Genomic DNA, 18,028 nt, shown 5'->3' on the forward strand with positions numbered 1-18,028 from the left:
AAAGATATGTTTGATAGAATGCACTTGAGAAAACATGTTTAGGACATTATTATGTAGTAACACACTTCATAACAAAGGAAAATAATGATAAACACCAGACAATTATCTCTTAGCAGAGAGTGCTTGCTTTTAATAAATGGGCGCTATTCGGCCATCTTAAAACAAATCATGAAACGAAAAGACTTGTATATGTATCACAAGATAAATTACGTATGTGTGAAGTTTGAATGTGATCAGTCTAGGCGTGTTTGAGATACACTCACATGGACTCACAAATGTTAGAAATTAATCCAATGAGACATTGTCAGAGAGTTACAAACCTACCACTATATCCTGTGTATTAATCAGAGCTGGGCAAATAAATGGTTTCTCTGCAAAGTGATTTCGAAATTCCAATGCTTCCTGGATTTTTCCTTTGAACTCACTTGTTACAAACTGTGTCCGCTGCTGTACTCTGAAATTAATATATTGAAATTAGTAAAACTAAGAAACAAGTTTTAAATATCAGTAAAGTGTGTTTCCAATATAACTTTTTGAATTTGATACGTCTTTCTTATGAAACTTTCGAATGCAAACAATGTAATAGTTGGATACTATACATATAACCTATAGTTTGGACATGGTTTGCCATTTTAATTTTATTAATAATTTTATTATTATACATTCCTTAAGACTCAATAATTCATGTTCCATATTTTCCAGAGACACCAACAAAATCAACAAGTTTGGTACAAAATTATAATTCCTGATGTCCAAAAGTGGATTTCATTTGTTTATTTAGCACTGGGTGGAAATAATTTGAGAATATATTTTTTTACTGTATTTCTACAACTGTTTGATACTTGTTTTGGTAGGGTTTGGGGCCTTGTAACTTCCGATGTGAGTGAGACTTTCAGAACTGTGAATTTGTGTGATACGCAGATCTGACTGTGAAACTATTTATGACCTTGATTTTTTCAAAACATATTAACATATATATTAACATATATTTTTTTCCTACACAGAAACATTGTTACATTGGCTACAATCAAAATTAAAATTGTGTGAATTATAAGTATGCCAATAAGAGTATGAATTGTACTTGAATCGTATGTCAATCGTACTTGCATCCTATATGAATTTTACTCTAATCGTATGTGAATAGTATGCAAATTGTACGTGAATCAAACTGTACACTGTCTCAACAGAGCCTTGATCTGCTTTACACAGTTTGTTTGTTAGTTTGCTGTTTGTCAACCATTATAGACGCAAGGAAATTTTCCCCTCATGTTTAAGATATTTTTGATGTTAGCTTTGTATACACATTGTACAATTTTTACATGATGACTGTATGTGAATCTAGCATACCTATGTAACTGCTGCAAAGGATGACTGGTTGGTTTTTTCTCATGAATGAACACAGTCCCACATGGTGACAACTGGAGCTGAGATCCATCAGAATATGTCACTTCTACTGCATCATTACAAAATATCATCATCTGATTTACACTGGGTAGAGGTGAATACGCCATTATGAGCTAAAGGGAACATATTAACATTTAGAATAACTAACTAATAACTATCATGCATTTTCATAGCAAGTTCTAAGTTCCATGCCCTTTTATATACAAACTATCATGTGACCTTTTGATATACTGTAGAATACTTTATTTTCGCTATTTTCGCTGAAGAGATGATTACGTGAAAATAAAATCCAGCGAATATACTTTTTTTCCTATATTTCACATTAAACTCATCAAAAATCAGTGAAAATAAATTCCATACAAAACGCCCAAAAAACCTTTTTAGCGAAAATTAATTGCAGCGAAAATAAAGTATTCCACAGTACTATAGATATATTAATGTTGGACAATTGATTCATCCAAATCACATTTGTTCCAAGTCTCGTCGTCCCATAAGTAGATTCATCCAAGTTGATTCGTCCCACAAGTTTATTCAATTCAAGTCAATTCGTTCAAGTTGATTCATCTCAAAGACGATTTTTTCTGTTTAAGATCAGCTCATACCATGCAAGTTGCCCAATAGTCGCCTAATATCAAATTACCAGGTCAGAACAACAAACTGTATCTACTAGTTTGTATGGTCATGCACTCATCGTTCCACTTTCAGGTAGCACATTTGTATTATACATGTACCAAGCCTGTTGTCTTGTCACCACACAGACGACATTATTCTTTTTAGCATGGAGGTCCATGTTTTTAGTTTGTAAAAAAAAATGCATGACAAGCAAAATCACGTTTCAGTCCAGGCAGAATATAGTAACAAATTCATTCATTTGGAACTTCATTTTGTAGTCAATAAGATCCTGGAAAATTCGTGAATATGCTCAAAATAGTGAAATTAAATGTAATGGTTTAAACCTGTCAGTGTGCACTCAATTCGAAAAGCGAAAGAGCGAAAGAGTTGGAACGAAACAGCGTTTGAACGAAGCGACACTGAACTAATATTATCAGAGTTGTACATTAACAGTGTTACCAATCACGGCGACGACAGGTTGAAATTATTAACAATCACGAAAGAATACGAGAATATGGTACAAACCTTCTATAGCGTGTGCTTGTCTGATTCACAACAATTTTAAATGCACAAGTTCTAGCAAGTTTTGACATGCAATCGTAATTTTCGCAAGTATCGTTGTCGACTCAAAAACAAGGAGGAAGATGTCAAGCCTTTCACTGAATTCCAATTTCCGTAACAGCACGTGTCCTTACGAATGTCATTAAAAGTGAAAACTACAAATATATGTGATTAAACTTCCCAGGAAAACAAAGTATTTTATAATAGCCGCCATATTGAAGTTGTGTGACAACTAGCTTCGTAGAGGGCGCAATGCCCAGTGAGGAGTTTTGATTGGTTGTTGTGAACACTAAAAATAAACTTTAGATGGCATTTATTGTGCGGGATTGTGTCACAGTAAGGTACTTTCCACGACAGGGGTGGATGCCCTCTGTGATTTTGCATTTTACGCCCACGATTTGGGTTTTTAGAATGGCGAAATTGGTCAAAATTCACCAAATTTGTAACTTTATACATAGACCTTTTCTAAGGTCCGTGCTTTATACAAATTTGAGACAGAATTTTATATTTCATTCGATTCTAATTATTGGAACACCAGTGGAATTGAACATTTTCCTTACAAAATTGAAATTTACCTTTGTTTGGGTATTTAAGGGTGGAAATTGAGCATAAATTTGACTAAATTGGTCAGAAAATGGTAAAATAAATATTTTTGTCGGGATCATTGAATCTTTTTTACCATAACACAGTTTTTAATAACAGTAGTACTTACCATCAGTACTGGATTTTAGGACTGAAGATTGGCCAAGAAAATGTCAGAATTGGTAAAAAAAAAATTAAATACAAAATATATTTGTTGGTGTTTGTTGCAGGTATATATGATGAAATCATATCACAGTATGGTACTCTTCGAGTTAGGGGTGCAAGCTTTCTTTGATTTGGCATACAAATAGTAAAATTCACCAATTCGTTACTTTATAGATCATCTATGAAACGTATTTGTACTGGTCTAATCATAATGTAAGCTTTAGAACTAGACATTTTTCAATTCAAGTTTGAACTTATATTATGTCATTTTAAGACCGAAAATTTGACAGAAAGTACAGTACCAGTACCTGAAATCAGCCAAACATTATCAAAAGAAAACTGAAAATAAATTATTTTAAGTCGCATCAAATACGTTTCGAAATAATATATTTGAATGAGTCGCATAGTTCATGCATTTCAAGACAGCAGATTCATCCCAAATATGTAAAAAATTCATCAAAATTTTTTTCTGGCCTAAATCTAAAATTGGTAAAAATTGACCACATTTAATTTGTTATTGTTATTAAATATATTTATAGAGATTGGGTTCCAGATTTCTTTGAAAACAGTGGAACTAATAGTGTATTTTAAAACAGCTATTTGGTCGATAAATATGTATTTTTAGAATTGTTGAATAATGAGTGCATAAATGGGTTTACCAAATGCAATGATAATACCCCCGGTAGGGTTTAGTCAGTAGAAAGCTCTTGTGATATACAAGCGATTCTTTATTTCCTGTGTGATGGAGATTTAATACAAACTGAAAGTTTGAAAACTTGGTATTAATGTGGTAACAATTACATGTAAGAGTTAACACAAAAGTTTCTTCTTTTACCGTGACCACAGTCCCACGGTCGCGTAATTACACAATAAAGTGTAGAATGATTTTACTCAAATGAAACAAAAGACAATTATGCACTCCTGCATGTGAACATTTATAAGGTTGATATTGTATTTTTAAAATTGACAATAATGACTAATCCAGCAAAAATGTTTGCGTGCTCCTATTAATAGTATACGAACAACTTTTCCCGACTTCGATCTCTAAATCAAACAAGTCATTGAAATGACACAGTCCCCGTTAAGTTCTCTTTGTGCTCATCATATTAAAGCGGAGGGGTTGTCGCGAGCGTGTCCTTGAAACTTGAGTTCCAAGCGGCGTATACAACTTATTGTTTATTTACATCAAAACACGCGTTTCGTGTCATAATATGGCCAAAATAAAAACAGCCGTTATTCAGCCATCTTTGGTCTGATTATGAAACACACTGATATGTATGATGTATGTGTCAAATACGAATAAAAATGGTAAATAAATTGTGGAAATATAGTAGTAAGGCCAAAAAGTCAGATGGCTGTCAATCGGCCATCCTTGACCAGATTTTGAAATAAATTGTCATGGACATGCATCCTAACGAGTATAAAGTACAAGATACCGCATAAAAAAACAAAAACAAGATGCCTGCCAGTCAACCATCTTTGATCCAATTGCGAAATAAATCGTCATGGACATGTATCCTAACATGTATAATCTATGTACCAAGTTTGAATGAAAACTGACAAAGCATGTCCAAAATACAACATTTTCAAAAAACAAAATGGCTGCCAGTCGACCATCTTTGATCCAATTGTGAAATAAATCATCATGGACATGTATCCTAACATGTATAATCTATGTACCAAGTTTGAATGAAAACTGACAAAGCATGTCCAAAATACAACATTTTCAAAAAAAGAAGATGGCTGCCAGTCGGCCATTTTGAATCGAATCGCTAAACCATTGCATGTGCACATGTCCCACATAAAGTACCAGGCACATGCAAAGAATGAACGAAATCGGTCCAAGGGATTCTGAGATATGACTCCGGACGGACACACGGACGCACGGAGACCGAATTATAAGTCCCCGTTTTCAGACTTCGTCCGAACGGGGACTAATAATTTGCGAGCAACGTTTTACACGCATATTTACCTGTTTATGAGCAACTTTTCCTGAATTTCTCGCTTCTTTCAATGGATGTCGGAAAACTTTTCAGGACTTTGCACTGCAGGGACTAGTATTAGCGCCCTCTACCAACCAAGGAGAGGGGGTGGCTTGTATGTATCGGTACCTCAGGTAATGTTCACCGCACTGTGAATCACTCAGTGACAGATTTGAAGGGGATCCAACTGAAATTTAAGGCATGGTCCTACACACTTGGTTTGGAATATGAAAAAATGAAATGGGGAAACTAATGTTTCTGAAGACTGCACTTGCCCATGTTGTAAGAAAGAAGATGAAACCTTGGAACATTTTGTCCTGTAGTACAGAGTTAAGCTGATGAAGGGATCACAAATATTTTACTGAATAGCGGAGAAAACTATCTTTACGCAGATTTTGAACAAAGGAATGAAATAATATGCCTATTGCTGGGAGACAGTACTCAACTCTATAATGATGACATTTGTACAGCCATTGACAAATTAGTCAAACAATTCCTTATCAGTGCCATGAAGTCCAGACAAAAGTTTTTAGACTAATCTAAATTGGTGTTCTTAGTTTACATTTCCCCCTTAATACCTACATTTGACTCAATTTCAGTTTTTGTATTTTTTCTTTAATTGCAACATTTGATTCAATTTTTGTTGTTCAATTTGTTATGTAATGCCGCATTTGATTTGTAATTCTACATAGCTTTTATTTATTTCTTAAAATAGTCAGCCATATTCAAAAGTGTTGCAACAAATAAATAAATACTTTTTCTTTGCTTTTATGATAAATCAGCATTCACGATTTGACAGTAAATCCCAGTGGGGTTGCCTTTCTCCCAGTAAACCAATACAAGTCAGGCAATGCTAAGAATAAAGGCAACTGTGGTAAAACAGATATGTCAAGCATAACATTAAAGATTTTTTGTGCAAATTCATATGAAAATCAGTGTTTGTGTGAGTTTGTTATACTCTGTTTTGTTTCAATCAGATCTATTACCGGTAGGGACAGATCTCTCAGATAGCAGAAAGCAAATGCCATTGCTTGATTGATGAAGTTCTATTGTGGAACGCTGTTGAGTTTCTCACAGACCTAAGTGTATGCATTTTCGGGGATGTTGCGAGTTGTGGTTCATGGGTGTCCTTTAATGCAACAATGACAGAAACCATGATGGAGAGACTATTCTTGGAGTGACCTTTGGTTTTGACTGCTCCAGTCCCTTCACTTCATCATCCCAGGAAATGCTTCAACTCATACTGTTAAACACATGATTAATTTTGCTATTTAATTTTGATGTTGAGGAAATTTTACTAGCTGCGACAGAGGGATAGAAAGGATGTGTTTGTTTCCGCAGATGGCAAGCATAATAGTGCTTGCAGTGGTTCTGATATAATTGGATTGAGTTTGATTACAAGTTTTAGAGCATACATGTGGTTGCTGAAGGTCCAGTAGAATACCCATGATCTGAGCTAAGAACGACCTGTATGCATGATACCTGAACAGCTCTGGTGTCACACACATGTCCATGTTGCGCATCAACTCTAATTCAGAGAGAAGTTCCCCAGTTTGATCCACTAGAGGGGCCAGAGTAGTGGTGTCCAACCCTGACCATAACCAAACTATTAAGGTCATCTTTGTGTTGTACGACAGTGAGAATTTGTACTATCACATGAATAGGATAACGTGCAATGACGTTTATATTGTCTTGGTATGGAAAACTGTTGTTCCAGCATATTTTCTGCACAAAAATATTGGTACATTGGCTCAAATTGTTATAAACATTAGTGTGAATTACATTTCACACATACGCGAAATGAATGGTTCACTGTCTTCATGGTGACACTCATAGGGAATATTGATGGGCCCATCTGCCCTCTAGTGATTGAGGTTGGGAGATATAATTATTCAATTGTTATCAAAGCAACAGTACACATACATTTATACTTACTATCAATTATCAATACAAATTTTGTCCTATGGCAAAGGATAATGTATTTCTTCGCCAAAATTTGTTGTAAGTACAATAAACTATTTTAAACTTGGTGAATAATAATTAAACTAAGAAAATCATGTCTACATGAACAAAATGTCATTTTTTGAATGAAAAATCACTTTTTTTTTTTTACAAAATTACTAATGTTCATAAAGCTCTACTGAATCAAGGAAAACAACAATGTTTTATACATTTTTTTGCAAGACATCTTGACAAGGAATAGTTCCTATTCTTTTGTAACATTTACTGTAAATTCTTGCAAATCATGGACTTATTGCATGCAAGTCACAAACTATCAAGCTCCAAGGAACATTCACAATAAAATTTTTTCAAAATTAGAATTTTCATCCAAAAGATAAAATGCTAATAATCTTATTTGAGCCCCGCCCAGTTCACATGCAATAAAACTAGTCTTGTTTAAACAAGTTTACATATTCATTTGTCAGACCAATCTCCCCACATGATACCACCATTCCTGTTCATACAAGCTTACATATTTAATTGCCACACCAATCTCCCCACATGATACAACCAGTCCTATTCATACAAGCTTACATATTTAATTGCCACACCAATCTCCCCACATGATACAACCAGTCCTATTCATACAAGCTTACATATTTAATTGCCACACCAATCTTCCCACATGATACAACCAGTCCTATTCATACAAGCTCACATATTAAATTGTCAGACCAATCTCCCCACATGATACAACCAGTCCTATTCATACAAGCTTACATATTTAATTGCCACACCAATCTCCCCACATGATACCAGTCCTATTCATACAAGCTCACATATTCAATTGCCACACCAATCTCCCCACATGATACAACCAGTCCTATTCATAGAAGCTTACATATTTAATTGCCACACCAATCTCCCCACATGATACAACCAGTCCTGTTCATACAAGTTTACATATTTAATTGCCACACTAATCTCCCCACATGATACAACCAGTCCTATTCAAACAAGCTTACATATTTAATTGCCACACCAATCTCCCCACATGATACAACCAGTCCTGTTCAAACAAGCTTACATATTTAATTGCCACACCAATCTCCCCACATGATACAACCAGTCCTGTTCATACAAGCTTACATATCCAATTGCCACACCAATCTCCCCACATGATACAACCAGTCCTGTTCATACAAGCTTACATATTTAATTGCCACACCAATCTCCCCACATGATACAACCAGTCCTGTTCTTACAAGCTTACATATTCAATTGCCACACCAATCTCCCCACATGATACAACCAGTCCTGTTCATACAAGTTTACATATTTAATTGCCACACCAATCTCCCCACATGATACAACCAGTCCTGTTCATACAAGCTCACATATTCAATTGCCACACCAATCTCCCACATGATACAACCAGTCCTATTCATACAAGCTTACATATTTAATTGCCACACCAATCTCCCCACATGATACAACCAGTCCAGTTCATACAAGCTTACATATTCAATTGCCACGCCAGTCCCCCCCCCCACATGATACAACCACACGGGATATAACTGCTGTTCTGTTCATACCAACTTACATATTCAATTGACAAACTTAAATTTTAAAAGACATACACAAGATTCAATACAAAAATTCCAACCCATTTTGTTGGCACCAAAATCACAGATGTGTTCTGGAGTATTACACTGAAGGTAGCAATCTCAATAGGGTAATTAATAGATCTTCAGTTAAATCAGTCTATGCCTTAACTCAACACGTACCCATGCATACATCTTGAATATACTTTATTTCAAACTACCCTGCTTTTCTTAAAATGTCTATTTAAAAGCTGCAATGCTAGAGACAAAGAGTTCTTGTCTCTTTTTCTTCTGAACAACATTTTATTATTCATTGAAACAATTCACATATTTCACAAAATGTAAGTGAAATGACCACTTCACCCCTCCCCAAATTTTGATCTATCACCCATTGGTCCATAAATATCAATTTATATGCATATTTAGCAGACATGCAAGTATATATCTTGTGTAATATAGCATAGCTGTAGAAAAGCACCAAGTAGTTTGTAAATCTGATGCTGTCTCTATACATGTAGTTTGACGACTGCACTGAACACAAAACATCTCATATGTTACATATTAATATCTGACCATACAAATAGAGGTAAATAGGCAAAACATTTCTCAAAACAAAATTTGCTTTCGACTGAAGCTTTTGTAGCAGAAAAAAATAAATTATTCAGTGACTAAAAACAACAAATAAATATTGCAGCTGCATGACACACAAGCACTACGAGAGATGAAATGATTGTTGTCCTTCCATCACAGCAATACGTAGTTTGGATTCCATTATATCTTTGTTGGAATAATCTGGTAGTTTCAAATAGTTCACACATGTCATAACGGAAGGTAAAAAGTTATCAGCAGATTCATTTGACTCAAATGTTTTCCTCACTATTGTCAGTGGTGGACTCAAAGCACGGAAACCTACAAAAAAAAAAGAAAACATAATTTATCAAGTTGATTAATACATGTAGTTAAGATTTGGCCTGGAATATTTTACACAAAGCAAGACATGTTTTCAATGTGTACCATTAGAAGTAGTTGTGAAAGATTGTCTAAGATTATAAAAATACACAACACAATTATATTCTTAACTCACCTCCAACTGGCAGTCTGGGACTTCCAGTCACAAACTGTAAAAACTGCCTTTGTTGTTCTGAGTTATAGAATGTTAAAATTTCAAATAAAAGCTTGACAGCCCGACTGAAAGATAATAAGACAATTTAAAACTGAGATTAGTTGGGATTAGATCAGTTATAATGATGCATATAGTGGTTTTATTGCATGTTTTCACTTTCAGTATTTTGTGGTCTAAAGCAGTAATGATCAGTGCTATACACAGCACATTTGTTCTAGACCGTGACTATTGCAAAATTCTAAGCAGAATGTAATAATCAAAGAAAGCTTAGAGAGAACTCCCATGTACTCCATGGTATTTGAAGAATTTAGAAGAAATAGAGAATATTTAAAAAAAAATTAAGATTAGTCGTTTAAACATGATGGCAGTTGGATAATATAATGCACAGTGTGAAAGCACCTCTGACCCATAGTTTTTGAAGATTATTATATTAACAGAAAAGGAATAAATTTAAATTTAATTTTACATTTGTGGTTTGCAGTTTGTTTATCACAGAGCACCTATGCACCAAGTTAAGTAGTTATCAAGATATTGGGTATATTGTTGAATTGTTTTGTGGTTGAACTGTAAATATGGTAGCAATTTATTCTAGGTGCATGTATGGCTTCTGATTGATATAAAGATTACCTGTCATGATTATAACCATGATCTGGTCTACAACAATCCATGAGTGTTTTCATCTCCCATGGTTCATAAGTATTGCCACACAGTAATTGGTCCATCTGAAATGCAATTTATTTCAACAGTTAAGACTATGTGAAATGGAGCATTCTCACTACCATGAGATTCATCAAGCATTACTTTCAACACATCCCAAATTCTGGTTCATTGATGCTTAGAGCAGAAAGGGTCGTGATTTTTCCATTGCTTTGATTTTGTGGGAAACAAATTGTGAATATGAAAATGCAGGAAAGCACTAAGTTGTAGCAGAGACAATTTCACCAGAAAAGGAAACACAGTGACAATCTTGAGGTCATTTTCTACACAGTCCGTGGATGGAAATGTGATTATCTCAACAACCAAAAATCACTTCACAGCTTACTCACCTCTTCAGGGTAAAAACATTTAAGAAGAGATATAGGAAATACAGATTCAAAACCATCTCTGAATGCTTCACATTGCCTTGACACACCTTCCACTAGAGTCCAGTGCACAAGCAGCTACAAAAACAAAAACAATTAAAGTATGAAGCAAACAAATGGTAATGAAATAATATGCAATTACTCATAAACAGTACACAGAAAAATTATTGATTGACACATAGTGGAGGTCGATGTGACTGTGCACTGTAATCTCTGTAACCTTATTATCATTCATCTCAACACAACTGCTTGGTGTGTGAAGCCCAGAAGCGAGCAAGATGGTGACAAATTTGTCTTCTTCAAAATATAACATAATAATTCAATATTTGGAATTTGCATTTACCTAATTAGGTAATGTACCCTGTGTAAAACAAAATTACAGCACACTGTAACTTAAGATGATACATAATAACAAGAGCTTGTACCATGCAATTATGGAGATAGATCATACCTGTAAATATTCTTGTAAGTTGTGTATTGTAACTGGAATATCTTTCCCACCTTTCTTTAATTCAATATTAGGATATCCAGGTAAGACGAAATCTAATGCCAAATCTTCAACAGAACAACCATCCATTGTAAGACTATCTAGAGCTAACTGTAGACTAGCAGGAGTCTGAAATCAAACATAACAAGACCATAGCATATCACACATCATGTACTGTACAATAATGGGTTTAAATATAGATTATATTCATGTCAAAAGGCAATTGTACAATTAATGTATTTACTGACTTCAAGTTCACTGCACCATCAGTGCAGTGTTTAAGGTACACAGTACTGTACACGATTAGTTTCATTTTTTTGTTAACTTTTACAATTTTATTTTGACAGGAGCTATGATGATTAATTAGGCATCCAAGGATTGTGGGTCAATGTTTTTTTTAAAATTGGTATACATGCCTACTGATCAACAAATTTAAGTAAGAGAGCACATTTCAAGCTCTCAGCCCACCACCTTTATTGGTAATTAGATGATTTCACAGCTTTCCTATTTTATTCATAATTTTGCAACTTTTAAATTAAATTTAATATAACTTGATTTTTGCAGCATATTTAATACATCACATTCACCGTCATGCTGTGAATACTGATTCAGTGATCACCTTAACATTGACAATTTCACCACAACATAAAGTTAAATCTTTTACTCACTAAATAAACTAAGTACAGGCATATGTTGCATAAAAAAGGGAGCTTTTTAGACAATGCATAGATGAATTCACCTGATGTGTGAAATAACATCTTTGATTGGATAACTCCTTAACTACAGGTCATAATTTCTTGTGTACGGACGGCCAAGCTCACTGTAAACACGCAGACACATAATTTTGAATTTTTTATTGCATTTAGGAAACAAATATCGTATTTGATTTGTTGGTAGCAGAGGTGTCTCTATAGTCAGGTGATTGTTGATACACAACAAAGGCATCCATTTTTGGTTTATATGTACTTCTATTTGAGGCGTGCTTGTAATATAACTTGAGATGTCACATGTTTATTTGTTGGCAGTTTCAAATGTGCAAAGTGCCATTGTCGATCACTGTGTTGTTTGCATAAACTGAAACCTGCCAATGTTTGCTAGATCAAATAACGGCAATTGTCCTGTTATCTGCTGTAACCCCCCCCCCCCCCCATCTAAAAAAAAATCAATCACTATTTATTGCATCAACCAGAAGCACTATTTAAATTTGTGCACAAAACATTTTTTATTATTTGTAAGCTATAATTTATACTCTTGAAATGTTTTTGCAGTAGATATTGAATGTATAAATCTATAAAGTACTGAATTAGTTTCAACCATTTTCAATTTAATTCACATAAAGCAGTGACTTAGCAAATACTACCAAGCTACTAACTACAGAATGATTGTATGACTGGAGAGAATAAGCCATAAACATTGATTTGTACTTACATGTGACTGGTCATGTTCCAATCTTTTCTTCTGTCTGAGTATATCTTGTAACTGGTTATATGAATTGGCAATAACTTGGTCAACATGGCGCAAATCAGAGGCACTAACAGTGGACTCCTCACCTAGAATCCACTTGTAAAATGATAGACTAAATGGAATGTCAATCTAAAATCAAGTAAAGAATAACTATCATTTATTAACCTTAAAATATAGATATAGATGCTAGAAAGTGCTCCTGTGTAAAGTGAATTCAATATTTGTTGATACTCAGTTTACTGAACAAATAACATACAACCATTTCTGCCTGACAATAAACTGCACAAACAATATGCTTGCAAAAGTTTTAACTCATTTGAGCAAAATGTTGTTAGGATATGAACAAAACTTGCTTAAAGTGTAAATTGCAAGTACATGTGCATGTTTTAATTTGACAATAAATCGGCTCCAGACATTATTCCATGATTTTATTTTTATTTTCCACCTTATATACGGTCCTACATTACGCAAATATGTGTCTCATAAAGACATAATTAGTCAACACGTATTTGTAAACATGGCTTCGGGAAACTTCGGAATTATGACGTCATAAGGAGAACTCCCCGGTGTTCAATGTTGCATGTTGTCTGCTAGGTTTAATTTCATAGAACTAGCCTTCAAAAATATTGGTAGACTATGGTAAAAAGGTGCGTCGTATATGGCTGCAATGCCACCCATAAGGATGGCGTGTCGCTTCATAATTTCCCAAAATTTGGAAGATTTCGTCGGCAATGGGTGAAATTTGTGAGAACAAAAAGAGCAGACTGGGACCGCGTAGACCCTGGCGAGTCGGCGGTGGTTTGCGCCAAACATTTTACCACGGATTGTTTTCGGGACAGCTCTTTGAAAACTTCGTTAGGGTTTTCAAGTGGGTGAGTTTATTTTATTATTTTCTCATTTATGCATTTGTGTATTTCTATGCTAATCTGAGCCTCGTACGTAGCACAGCACTGCCTCAGGCACTGGGAGTGGTGACGATATGCCGTGATGCCGGCACTTCGACCGTGACGGTTGTTGTATGCCCGCTGATAATAATCTAGACCGTATCTATTTTTGTGTCCGTCGCCGTAGTCGACAAGTGAAGTTGATTTGATCCTATACTTATAGCTTTATGGCGTCTTTAGTTGTAATGTGTTTTATTTGCTATTTCTGTCGTAAACTGCGCCTTGATCATTGGGTTACTGTCACTGTCTGGTTTGTTGTAACAACGGTACCAGCTGGTGGACGCGGGAAAAATGACGCGTAAAATACTCGTCGTTCGGTACCACCTTTTTAACGATAATACATACGATTCAACATTATTAAAAGCTTCGAACAATTCATCATAGTTTTCAATGGTCTTATTCCGCAAAAGCTTTCTTGCGAAAAGATAATTTTTGACGTTGTTTTTCATTTGCTAAATCTGTGGCGTCGACATGAAATGTAAACAATATATCGACAGACAGTTACAGATGTTACCGGTACTAGCAATCGCGGTCACCGCATGTTTACCATTGCGTGTTCTCGCCCTTATTAACCGTGGATCGAATTCGAATTGAATGGTTATATAAAATGTTTACCAGCGATTTTCGCATCTTTTTAGAACAGAGGGTCGAAATTGTAGAAATAACCACTTGTATATGCCATGGAACTATAAACCCGGGTTTATAGTTCCATGTATATGCGAACGTTTCAATAAGTTTTCATTTTTGCAAAAGGTTAATAATGTCAACCTTGTTATTATTTCTAAAATATAGTGAGATTTTTTGTTGTTGTTTACTACAGGCGCCCTAGATTGTTCCCAGAGGCTGTTCCCACCATACATTCGGATAGTAGTTTGTCACCAACTGAAGAAAGAATAACATTCAAAAGGCGAGAGAACTCAAGAGTGAGTTATACAGTTGTTTATTACATGTCACAACAGTAAAACTAGTTCCTGTCAATGAGATGGTTTCCAACAACCATTTTCAGTTTTTAAATGTTCTTTAGAAAATTGTGAATTGCCTGTAACCAAATCTTTTTATGATTTTCCACTAAAATATTACTGAATGTTTTTTTTTTTTTAATTTAATTTCAGGTTCTTCAAACACTAATCACAAATGACTTGGTTGACCATACATTTGAAAATCAAAATTATGACGAACAAGTTATTACTGCACAAACTAACATGGAGTCCCCAAATAACATGGTTATCTGGATTATATTTCAGAGTAATGAAGTAGGTGGGTCATACCACATGGAGTTGGAGGGCTTGAAGCGATGTTTAGCAAAACTGGCTAACTGGAGGATACATGTCACTGCAATTGTTACAGACAGACACATGCAAATTCAAAAGTGGTTGGCAGAATCTTGTGATGTATTTAGGGATGCCAAACATTTTTTTGATGTTTGGCATGTAGCGAAAGGTTTGTTCTGCATTTTATAATTGAGTATATTCATTTACGTATATTCTTCATCATTTCCGCACATCACATTTCTGAGCTGAATTCACATATAAACCTACATTTGTATACTGAATTAGTAAAATATTAATTGCTACTAATAGTACAAATACGGTATGATCCTAGATGTTGCAAATCATAAATGTCTGTATCTGTGTTTTCTATCCGATATGTGGCAGGAATTACAAAGAAAATCACAACACTGGCAAAGAGGAAGTCTTTTGGTTTTCTGAGAAAATGGAGTCGAAGCATTGTTAACCATCTATATTGGTGTGCAAACTCAAGTGATGGTGTAGGAGAGTTAGTACTAGCTAAGTGGGAATCAATTGTCAACCATATACAGAATGTTCACACAGGTCATGGTGACATATTCCCAGAATGCATGCATGCTCCCCTATCGCCATTGGAACAAAGAGAATGGTTTGAACCAGGTAGTGTTAAAATATATATTTTTAAGTTTCATAGTCACATGTCCCTACACTATTACATGAGCAGTTAACATTGAGTTTTGAATTTCACCAAGCAATTCACAATCTTTTAGTAGCAGTTTTGAAGAAATAAAAAAAATGCAACTTGCACTGCTTAATTATCGTTACTATTCCCAGCTAGCATAGGCTTGAACATACCCTTGTTCTTTGATAGGCACTGAGGTTTTTGAAAAACTGTCCGATATTCTGCTGAGTAAATTTTTGAAGAAGGATATCTTAAAGTTATCCCCCCATGGGCAAACGTCTGCAATCGAAGGATATCACAGCCTAATTAACCATTTTGCTCCAAAGATGAGTCATTTTTCATACAACGTTATGAAGGCAAGGTATGTGTATATTTCTCTAGTACATACCGGTACTGTATAATTATTTTTAGTTCCTGTTTTGATGAAATCCAAAAATGGAGACTTATTGAATGTGTTCTTTGTTATATCAGGTTCACCATGCATTATATTTCAATATTTCTACAGACTATCACTGGCAGCTCTTCATTTCAATGAAAATTCAAACAAAGACCAGGCAATGAATGAAGATGGAAAACTGCAGTATGCAATTAGGTATCCCAAATTTAAGTATGGTGGTTACTCAGTGGTGCCTATAACAACTAGAAGCACATTTGGTAAGTACTGTAATCCTTCTAACCTGATTTCTTTAGTTGGTCATTTAAAAAAAAAATTACAGAAAAAAATTTCACACGTTAGATAACAAAATATCTACATACACAAAAAACATTAAGTGAAAGAAAAACAAATATTTTGCACAATAGTTCTACCCTCTTTCAATTTTTTTTAACAGTAAACTCCTGATCTTTTTTTCACAGACTATATTGATATGTTGTATGAAGAGCTATACAATGTAGTTGAAGACAACAACAGTGATACTGATGAGATGAAACCTCCACCAAATCTATGCAGTGGATATGAAAGACCTGACAAAGATGATGCCATAAAGCAACATTTTTCTCGATTTTCTAAAGATTTGTAATAATTTTTTATTTAAGTCAGTTACCTCTTTTCTTGTTTTTATAGGAATTCGCATTGTTTCTATGCAAGTATTTTGTTGATTGTTAGTTCATTTTCAAAATATAGTGTTTTTACAGGAATAACCAAAGACCATGTTCAAATGCAATACAGCATTTAAGATGTTTCATTTGCAGTGTAGTTTTTTGTTAGCTATAACTATAATGTAAAATCGTCTCAATCAACATAATTAAAAGAAAAATACTGACAGTGATCAGCGCACCTTTGAGTTCGCAAGTGATTCACTGCAGTTGGAAATCGTTTTATTTCTGTGTTTGTCTAATTCTTTGTAATATCGCAAAATGATGTATTTGCCGATTTCAGTTAATAGAAGGATTAAGACTAGTTCTAGATCATTTCTAATCTGGATCTGGCTTTTGCTTGCAAATGTTTACTACTTGCTCGCTACCTTTTCATTGAATAATTGACTACAGAAAACAAATACTGCAAGAAATCATCTAAATTTTAATTCAATTATATATTATGCATTATTATAATTTGATTAATATTGATGACCCATGTAGACTGCATTTTCTTCAGGACCTGGTGGTGGAAAATGAGCACGAATGCAACTAACAGCACAAGCAGGAAGAACTACACGGACACTTTTTCCTAAAAAACCCCAACACCATCTTGCAAGCTGACGATAGGCAGTATGTCGATATCTCTCATGGTCAGGACCATCAAATGGGGTGTCATATTGCTGCCTGTATTGAAACCAGGCAGTTTGTAGCACAAATTTGTTCAAACTAACACATTGGAAGCCTGAATGTTGCGTGATGCATTGCAATCTTTCTTCTAAACCGAATTCAAACACTGCTTCTAAACACTTTGCATCAACAACAGTTACCTCCCTACAGCATACACATTCTCTTACTGTAGGCAATATTTGGCATCGTCCACCACATTTACACCTAAATAAAAACACATTTTGTCTTAATTCAATGTTTATTACAGTTCGTTCGTTTGTTGATTTTTAACAGTTATCAAGAAAAGGGGGCGTATACATGTATTACAGTGATTGTATATTGTAGCTAATGACAATATATAATGGTTGACAAATTACAAAATGTAATATTACTTTAGCAAATAAG

General features: G+C 34.6%; 3 protein-coding genes across 4 annotated transcripts in view; 1 reads left to right on the forward strand and 2 right to left on the reverse strand.

Annotated features, from left to right (window-relative positions):
• Window positions 1-2,786, reverse strand: part of LOC100369338 (uncharacterized protein C5orf34 homolog) — a 12,061-nt gene extending 9,275 nt beyond the window's left edge. The window contains exons 1-3 of the mRNA XM_002737688.4: window positions 2,542-2,786; window positions 1,348-1,517; window positions 325-454 (exon numbers count right to left, since the gene is read on the reverse strand). Coding sequence (XP_002737734.2) covers window positions 325-454; window positions 1,348-1,511 — 294 coding nt within the window. The 5' untranslated portion in view covers window positions 1,512-1,517; window positions 2,542-2,786. The remainder of the gene's footprint in view (window positions 1-324; window positions 455-1,347; window positions 1,518-2,541) is intronic.
• A 6,338-nt stretch (window positions 2,787-9,124) lies between these two features.
• Window positions 9,125-18,028, reverse strand: part of LOC100369485 (E3 ubiquitin-protein ligase TRIP12-like) — an 83,552-nt gene continuing 74,648 nt past the window's right edge. For both annotated transcript variants that reach the window (XM_085498560.1, XM_006820073.3), the window contains exons 37-42: window positions 12,972-13,136; window positions 11,508-11,672; window positions 11,021-11,134; window positions 10,602-10,696; window positions 9,936-10,039; window positions 9,125-9,760 (exon numbers count right to left, since the gene is read on the reverse strand). In XM_085498560.1, the coding sequence (XP_085354686.1) occupies window positions 9,564-9,760; window positions 9,936-10,039; window positions 10,602-10,696; window positions 11,021-11,134; window positions 11,508-11,672; window positions 12,972-13,136 (840 nt within the window). In that variant the 3' untranslated portion in view covers window positions 9,125-9,563. The remainder of the gene's footprint in view (window positions 9,761-9,935; window positions 10,040-10,601; window positions 10,697-11,020; window positions 11,135-11,507; window positions 11,673-12,971; window positions 13,137-18,028) is intronic.
• Window positions 13,932-17,200, forward strand: LOC146750332 (uncharacterized). Its single transcript, XM_085498537.1, has 6 exons — window positions 13,932-14,874; window positions 15,064-15,391; window positions 15,607-15,858; window positions 16,070-16,241; window positions 16,386-16,534; window positions 16,736-17,200. Exons 2-6 carry the CDS (start codon window positions 15,154-15,156, stop codon window positions 16,897-16,899), a joined length of 975 nt encoding a protein of 324 aa, XP_085354663.1. The 5' UTR covers window positions 13,932-14,874; window positions 15,064-15,153; the 3' UTR covers window positions 16,900-17,200.

Source organism: Saccoglossus kowalevskii, chromosome 1 (genome assembly GCF_978046115.1).
Source record: "Saccoglossus kowalevskii chromosome 1, keSacKowa6.1, whole genome shotgun sequence".
Lineage (NCBI taxonomy): Eukaryota > Metazoa > Hemichordata > Enteropneusta > Harrimaniidae > Saccoglossus > Saccoglossus kowalevskii.